This window comes from Python bivittatus, unplaced genomic scaffold (assembly GCF_059951505.1).
Source record: "Python bivittatus isolate LINGU-HERP-01145 unplaced genomic scaffold, Pbiv_v1 ctg000470_np1212, whole genome shotgun sequence".
In the NCBI taxonomy this organism is placed as follows: Eukaryota; Metazoa; Chordata; class Lepidosauria; order Squamata; family Pythonidae; genus Python; species Python bivittatus.
Window position 1 is genome coordinate 3,418,558 of NW_028277065.1, and position 9,400 is coordinate 3,427,957.

The 9,400-nt window shown below is 37.1% G+C and overlaps 2 protein-coding genes across 2 annotated transcripts; one reads left to right on the top strand and one right to left on the bottom strand.

The window, feature by feature from the left end:
• On the top strand, positions 1-942 carry LOC148215645 (olfactory receptor 10A7-like). Its single transcript, XM_088143128.1, has one exon. It carries the CDS (start codon positions 1-3, stop codon positions 940-942), a length of 942 nt encoding a protein of 313 aa, XP_087999254.1.
• A 5,658-nt stretch (positions 943-6,600) lies between these two features.
• On the bottom strand, positions 6,601-7,542 carry LOC103066729 (olfactory receptor 10A7-like). The gene has a single exon (XM_007443427.2). It carries the CDS (start codon positions 7,534-7,536, stop codon positions 6,601-6,603), a length of 936 nt encoding a protein of 311 aa, XP_007443489.2. The 5' UTR covers positions 7,537-7,542.
• Between the last annotated feature and the right edge of the window lie 1,858 nt (positions 7,543-9,400).

Here is a 9,400-nt window from a genome sequence, read left to right on the forward strand (position 1 = left end):
ATGAATGTTACAGAAGAAAATGGATTTGTCCTCCTCGGTTTAGCCAATCACCCTGACCTGCAAGTGCCACTGTTCTTTGTTTTTCTGGTGATTTACATGGTGATTATGGCAGGGAATATGCTCATTTTCATCCTCATCATGGTAGACCCATCACTTCAGGCACCAATGTATTTCTTTCTGCAAGTTTTGTCTTTTGTGGATATCTGCTACTCTTCAGTTACTCTTCCCAGAATGCTGGTAGATTTTCTTTCAAAGGACAAGAGAATTACCTATGTTGGTTGTGCCACACAATTGTTCTTTCTACTCTTTGGGGGAGCTTCAGAATGTTTCCTTCTAGCAGTTATGGCCTATGACCGCTATGTGGCCATATGCAAACCACTGAGATACGTGACCATCATGAATAAGACCTTTTGCCTTTCGTTGATGGTTCTGTCATGCTTTGCTGGCAACGTCGTTTCCATCCTCCAAACAGCTTGGATCTTCACCTTACCATTTTGTGGACCACATCACATTGATTTTTTTTTCTGTGATATTCCACCTCTCATTAAAATGTTATGCACTGACACTTCTTTCTATGAATTGCAGCTCTTTACCGCCACCATTGTAGTTATCGTCACCCCCTTGATCTTCATTCTTGCATCATATTTTCTCATTATTTCCAGCACCTTAAAGATGACTTCAGCTGAAGGATGTCAAAAAGCCTTTTCTACTTGTTCTTCTCACCTAATGGTTGTTGTTTTGTTTTATGGTAGTAGTAGTTTGAATTATCTACACCCCAAATCTATTAATGATGATGGTGATAGCAGCAAGGTGTTGGCTCTGATATACACTGCCATCACGCCTATGTTGAACCCCATTATCTACAGCTTAAGAAACAGAGAAGTCAATGTGGTGATTAAGAGGATAGTGAAGAAGACAATAAATAGAAATCACCAGAAATAATTCTGGAATATTTTTTTCCACAGAGTTAATTATTACATTAGTGGTTTTATAATAATTTTATTAGACAGTGTTGCATGACTTGCACATAATTTCTGGAATTCAAGCATGAATGAAATGCATTAGAATCATATCTAAAAGTACAAAAAGGACTTTTTTGTTCAGAAGACAGCATGATGTATTTGTCTATTGGAACGGCACTGAAGAAACTGCTGTTTCTCAGTTCTTGTGTGGAAGCTTTTGTAATCAAACCCTTGGAAATGTTATAAGCATGAATTACAGACCTATGCACTGTTTCCTACTGCTTTAAGAGTTGTATTTTCTTTAGTGATTCAGATCCTCAAAGTAGTAGCATTTTTTCTTCGGGGTCTTAAAGAAGCCTTTAAGAAGCTGACTAGCAAAGAAATGCTATATTTATAATAGTTCTGAACCTTCAAGTGTGCAGAGGCAGAATACTACAAATTTTCTGCAAAGACATCTTCTTTATAATTAAGTCGTCTTAGTTTGTCACTTTCATATTGTATTTACGTTTTTGTTTGTTTATTGGATTTATATTCCACCCATGACATCTTTCTTTTAGGGCTCAAGCTATTGCACCATCTCCTACAACTCATCCCTGTAAGCAAGAAGTTTGTGATGGAGGCTAAGCCTGTCCAACCTCTAAGCACTGTATGAGGTTGACTCTATTGCTGTGCTTCATGTGTGCAACTGTTTAGTTGTGCACCTTTCAGAAGCATGGTCATATCTAGCCAGCATTTATTGAATCACTTGGAATTAGCTATATAATTGATTCAGAAGTCTGCCATGAAATATCTGTGGAATACATGTTTAAAGATGTATGTATGTGTGTGTGTATATACATACATATACACACAATTACAGTCATTTTATACATGGAAAGACATGAGTAAAACATTCAGGCAATATTCCATCTAGTTCTTTATTTAAAATGGATTTCACCGGAAAAACATAAAAGGCTACCTCCTTTAAGGTCTAGTTCTTATGCAAAGGTTGTTCAGATCTATTTGTTTTTCAAATCAATTTTCAAAATCTTCTGTATGTTGAAGCTTGTATGACAGGCACAAGGGCTAAATTCATTTCAAATATTGCATTTAAGCCCAGAATTGTCCAGAAACAGAAGTAAAAATCATTTAAAAGTTTTGCTTTTATTATCTTAATTAAACAGAAGAAGGAGAAGGAAGGAAGGAAGGAAGGAAGGAAGGAAGGAAGGAAGGAAGGAAGGAAGGAAGGAAGGAAGGAAGGAAGGAAGGAAGGAAGGAAGGGTTTGTGTCAGAATAATTGACATATGCAATTGACTCCATAAATTGCAAACTACACACACACACAAACACACACACACACACACATGTATATGTCATTCTGTATAACAATCTATATGATCTGATATACATACATACATACATACACACACACACACACATATATATATATATATATCATTACCGCTGTATTCTAGTGATAGTGATATGATGAGTGAGTGATATATATAGAGAGAGAGAGAGACCAGAAGACAGCAGTAGTGACAGATGTAGCAGACAAAGACCAGAAGCAGCAGTAGTGATAGATGTAGCAGTGCCAAGTGACAGCAACATCAGGAATAAGGAGCATGAGAAGCTGGAGAAGTACCAGGGCCTAAAGGAGGAAATAGAGAGGATGTGGAAAGTAAAGGCCAAAGTGGTCCCAGTGGTGGTAGGAGCACTCGGGGCCATGACTCTTAAGCTGGGAGAATGGCTCAAACAGATCCCAGGAACAACATCTGAGCTCTTTGTCCAGAAGAGTGCAGTGCTAGGAACAGCATGTTGGCTTTTGCTGTGTTGGCTGGAAATGACTGCGAATCAAGTAAAACATATCAAACTGACACTCGATTGGGGAAGGCTAGAGGACATCATGAACAATGGACAGAGTTTAATGCAGCATTGTCTGACTCTTATGACGATGGTTCTATTAAGCTATGGCCAATGAGCATAAAATTCCAGATTTCTAAACCTGCAACTATTGTACTGTTTGTCACAGGAATTGCAAACTTGTAAAATTTACACATCAAAAATTTGCATATTAGGAAAAGTTTACACAAAAACACATTAGATTATGGAAAATGGCTTACAAATATGAGTTCTTACTACATAAAGAGATACGTGTATTTGAAAAAAATGCACATGAGAATGCATATGATTTTTAAAAATTGTTTTTATTAATCATTTTTTTAAAAAAAGAAAACAAACATTCAAAAAAATAATTGTTGGAAAGATATAATATTGGTAAGTGGATAAAGAAGTTGTACAGTTAATGCTCAGTATATAATTTATGGAGAGCCAATTTGTTTTTTGTTTTAATAATATTTTTATTAAAGTTTTACATAGATAAAAGCTAAGAACTAAAAAAGATAAAAGAAGAAAAAGAAGAAGAAAGAGAACAAGAGAGAGAAAAAGAGAAAGGAAAGAGAAAGTGACTCCCCCCTCCAAACAAGTACAAGCATTTACAGTAACTTAACACCTTCTGTAATATTGCCGGGGGTAGGGGGGACCCTCTTCTTCCCATTCTCAACCCTAAGCAATAGCCAAATTATATACATATATAAAAAAATCTTCAACCCATCTTACTTAGCAAAAGCATTAAGAGTACCAGTAATAATAACCTATATGTTTTAAGCTTAGACAAATCTATGTTGCATTTTGATTCAGATCTTTCACTAATAAGAGAAATGGACAGTCAGTTCGGTGTAGTGGTTAAGGCATCAGGCTAGAAACCAGGAGACTGAGTTCATAAAAACCAGAATACGTTATTTTTAACAGTGAGGAAAAGAATTGTAGAGATCTTTTTTAAGTCAAGAGTCAGCATTGGTATTATCTTGGACTACCGAATGAACAGTTGCTCTGTCTTGCTTTGGATGAGTCTGCACTTGTTTCTTACCATCCTGGCTGACAGCCTCCAGGTACTGGGTGAAGAATTCTGCTGTGTCTTCCATTTGACCTGGAGTGGAAATACTGTATATAGCTGAGTGTCATCTCAATATTAATGATACTTAATTAGTTGGTGGCCTCTCCCAGAGGCTTCATGTAGATTAACTAGACTGGCCAGAGGACAGAATTATCACCCAAGTCCCTCACAGTCAGTCATGAAGGTGACCAATGCAGTTTCTACTCCATGCTCAAGCTGAAACTGGACTGCCATAGGTCCAGAGCTCTCTATAATTATTGTCCCATCTTTCTCAACAACCTTGTAATATATTGGCAAGCCTCACATAACTTTTTTTTTTTCTTTAAGGCACTATATTTTAAAAGAAGAGAAATAACAGAAAGCAAGGATTCTCCCCCCCCCCCCCGAAACTCCAAGTTGCAGATGTATGATCAGATTTAAATGTTTTATCTGCTGTGGAGGTTATTTTATTTTTAGAATCCTATGATATGAACCATTTGACAATTAGGTGTATTTGATCCAGTATTTCCTCCCAAACCACAGTTCAGTCATTCTTTCTGATATTGTTATAATGTGCCCTTAGCAACATTCTCCACAGACCCTCATGAAATGCATATCTTGAATCCTGTGCAAGTCTCACTGCAAAACACAGCCTTTCTGTCTGGATACAGTCTCCACAAAATAAATAAAAAGTTAGAAGGGAAAGTGAGATAGTAATATTTCAACCTCACAACCAAGTAACATGTTTATGAGACTTTCAATTGTTTTGATCCTGTACTTAGCAGATGAACATATACATAATCTTTGCAAAGTGTTAGTACCACTACAATATAAGGTGTTGCCCACATACTTGGATGGCTTTTAGCAGGGAGTGGATAAATTCAGGGGTAGGGGAGCAATGTTTCTTGATGACTCAGTGTTATCTGTGGGTTTGAGCCATGCCTGACTAGACTACTGATGCAATGTAACCTGTTCTGGATGCACTCAATGAATGTCATCCTTTAGCATCACCGAGCAATCAAGCACCAGAGGTTGATTCCACCAGTGCATCGGGTGCCTGTCAGAGGACAAGGATCCTGATCTTGGGCAATTGCCCAATCCCTAGGTATGCTGCTCACTTTGGAAAGCAGAACAGAGGTATTTGGTGTGCTTCCTCACAGGCAAGAGCAATACTGGCCTTAATAGTTTCCTACCTGAAGATGGCCATACATGAAAGTGACCACCAGCCAGCCACCCTTTGTTGGGAACAACTGATTATATCTGAACACTGTGTGGCCAAAACTTTAACTCCTGAAACTCTATCCTTCAGACCTGCACCAGCTGATGATCTACTTGTGACCACCAAAACTTTGGACTGTGTCCTGAGTATAATAATGTTTGCTGACTTGGACTTGGACTCTTTGCAGGCAGGGTCACCTGTTCTTGGCCACAGCTTTACTCTAATGAAGATGCCAGTGTACTGACGTTTATTGCAGAGAAATGAGTGTCCCAACTTCACAGATCTCAAGATATACTTTAGGATTTCTTTCTTCATTAATCAGTGATATAGAACAGGATAATATCTTAAATTCTGAAAAAATAATTTATAGAAATCTACTAATATCTGGTAAGATTGCAAAGTCTTGATATTGGAAACATCTTCAGATGGCACTGATTTTGTTATGCTCTGAATGTTATATATGAAATATTATATCATATTATCTATATATATGAATACAGCTTTGAGAAGCTATATAGAGAGATGGATAGAGAGACAGACAGTTTCATGACCAGGATTTCAACTTAAGGTATGGACTCCCCAAATGTCACATAGTTACTATTAACCATTATTTTACAAATTATATAACTTACATTAATAATTACCCAAATTAGTAGGCATTTACACTAAATGTAGATATATTAAAGTCGCGACAGTGCTTGTATTAAAATGTTGATACCTTCCTCCTGCATACCTCTTCATCCATCCATTGTTTTTCTTCTTACCCAAGAGATTTAGGTCCCCTGTGAGTGATTACATATATTTTCTTAAATGGGTACTACCTTAGGATTGTATGATGCTATTCTTTGAATAAGATACAAAACAAACCTATTTATGTTAAATAAAAAGTAAATCTCCTTAAATTCAGTGGTGCTAACTCCCAGGAAACTAAGCCATAAGGAGAATGTCCCACAGGGGAAAATAATTATCTTTGACAGAAAAATATGCAATAATGTATGTAAGGAAAGAAGACACTTTTTCAAATTGCTTTAAAATATATACATTTAAACCATGTGAATTACATTTTTTGTGGTTTACAATTTTACGGTTTACAATGTATTGTGAAGCATCCCTTGAAATATTAAAAATGCTATGGGAATTTGTATACAGTAAATGTCGTTCATTTGATTCATTGGGGCTTTCTGACTCTCCCCCTCACATTCTTATCTGCCTTCTCCTAGGCCTTAGAACTGGGTAGGTGAGAAGAATGCCTCTTCCTAGCAATTGACAGAATTCTAGCATTTTAAATGTAAATGTATTTCAGCTGTTGGATATCTGCCTCTCATACATTTTCCTTCATGCTCACCAGGGGGATGGAAAGATGCAGCCATGGTTAAACATGCTGGGGGGGGGGGGAACACTGCTTCCACATAGGTTTTTCAGTGGTCTTTTCAGAGCAGAGTGTACCGAACCTGAATTACAAGATCCTGGCTACTTATGGAAGCTCTCTGCATCAGTGATATAGCCTATGAGAAGCTTTTATGTCCTAGAATTCTCTTCAGTCCTTCTTTCATTTCATGGTTCTTCAGAGTATAGACAATGGGATTTAGCATGGGTATAAGGACTGCATAGAAGAGAGAAAACAATTTCTTAACTTCTGGTGAATAGTTGGAATTGGGCCTTAGATAAACAATGCTCCCACTTCCATAGAATAATGTCACCACAATGAGATGAGATGAGCAAGTAGAGAAGGCCTTTTGCCTACTTGCTGCTGAAGATATCTTGATGATGGTGATGATGATCCGAACGTAAGAAATCAAGATCAGAACAAACGGAAACATAATGAATACAACTGTAGAGACTACGGCTTGCATTTCAAAAAAAGAAGTATCAGCACAGACTAATTTCAGTACTGGAGGGGCATCACAGAAGAAGTGATCAATCATATTCTTTCCACAAAATGGAAAGCTGAAGATCCAGCCTGCCAACACCAATGAGACAGGGATGCCAATCAACCATACCCCACCAACCAACTTCTGACAGAAGCTCCTGTTCATGATATTGGCATAGTGCAGGGGGTTACAGATGGCAACATAACGGTCATAAGACATGGCAGCTAAGAGGAAACACTCAGCACTTCCAAAGTAGAAGAAACAAAACATTTGAATTGCACAGCCTGTGTAGGAGATACTTTTATTCTTCAACAGTAGGTTAACTAGCATTTGGGGGATGGTATCTAAAGTGAAGCATATCTCAATGAAGGATAAGTTCCGTAGGAAGTAGTACATGGGTGCCTGAAGGCCTGAGTCTTTCATAACAGTAACTATGATAAGGATGTTTCCAATCATTGTAACAAAATACATAACCAGGACTATTGGGAATAGAAGCAACTCAATATTTGGCATGGTGGAAAAGCCAACGAGGATGAATTCCATTTGAAATGTTTCATTTTTCCATTTCATTTCTTCCACATGATTTTACTGGATTATATACTAAGAAGAAAAAGATAAGCATTTAAAATAGTTTCTTAAACAAGAACAACAAAAATGGATTTGCAATACAGTTTCAACACAATCTGGCCTACAGACTTGTTTATGTAAGAATATTTCAATATTCAAATCTCTTTTTAATCTCCCATGCCATTCACTTATTCCTTCAGATTTTGTTATATAATGTTCTCACTACACATAATAATTTTATTTACCCAGTCTATATTTCATCCTTAAAATTTCTCATTTTTCTAATTTATAGTAATAATCCAAAATTAATTTTGCAGTCTAAGATTAATATGACTGTTAAATGAGTTAAGAGTTCTAGAATTAGAGACTTCATCTGCAAAACTGAAAAAGAGAAAATTGGCAGACATTAAAAGTCTACCATGAAAACATGAAATCTATTTCTGCAGTGGGTGGGTGGGTGGAGATAATGACTACAGTCCTAAGGAATGCTAAATCCCACTTATACATTATACGTCTGGCAACTACACATTCATAAGTAATCATAACAAAATGAAAAACTTGTAAAGATTTCTTTGATTCAGACCTGAACCTTGGGGATGTCATGGGAATATCCACATAGTTTTTTTAGCAATATCATTATTGCAGAATTGTTTTTAAAAATCATTCTAGTCTACTGAATTTCCTGATAGCATCCCATCCCAGTACTAACCAGGCCCAGCCTTAGTTAGCTTCCAAGCCCCATTAAGTCAGCTAGGTGACTATATTCAGTTTAAACTGTCAGATTCAGCTGGTATGGCACGGCGAAAGCACTGCTCAGCCGCGCCTAGTTAATTTCACTGCCCGGGTGCTAGCAGAGGAAAAGGGGAAGTGAAAACCGCGAACTGATTACAGCCAGGTGGCAACGCTTAACTCAAACCTCAAGCAGATACTTTGTATCAGTGCCGGCTTCCCTCGAGCGCTGCAGACAAAGGGGAGGGCAGCGGATCGGAAGGGAAGTAATCAACACGTGATTGAGAACTCCCAGCTTTGCACGCAACAGGAAAACCCAACAAAGACAACAACCACACAACCAATAGACAGCAATTAAAACACAAAAGAGCTGGACTGAATCTGCCATTTGGGCAAGGGGGGGATTACTGCGGGTAATCAGTAACTAAGCAATGGGGTAAAGCGCGGGAACGGGGTAGCTATAAAATACGTTGTAAGATGTGCCAAGCCAATCCTGGCTTTGTTTGTACCACCCACATTACACTCAAGTAGACTTCTTTTGCAACACTCACGTGTCACAAGAGTTTTACTTGGAGCTGAACAGGGCAAACCTTACATAAACATGCTATGGATCAGTATATTCTCTCTCTGTGTGTCTCTCTCTCTCTCGTCTCTCTGTCTCTATCTCCAGATTTTTTTTTTAAATCATGTTACTGTGTTCAAAGCAATCTGCTATTAATTTAAAAAATACAACACTGAAATTTATTATGTGAAAACTTCCAGAGATAATATATATATATTATATCTATATATTTTATAGATATAAAATGTATTACCCATTTTTGGTGTAAAATAAATTTCAAGTTTAGGTTTGGGTATATGTGCTAAAAAATTCAATCCAATAACAATACTAAAATTTCAGAAGCCATATATTCGCCAAGTCAAACTAACGATGATAACTTGCATTTGTTAAATAACTACCAATAAGCATAGTGAGATTGCTGCAGCTCGTCTTATAGTGCGTCAAGAATGATAAAAGCAATCTCAATTTTGATTCAAAATAGAGAGATTTTGGAAAATTGTAAATATTGAAATGTTATTTTAAAAGCAAAATGTCTGCTTAGTTTGGATGTTCATTAAAATGATCCTTTTCCCCCCA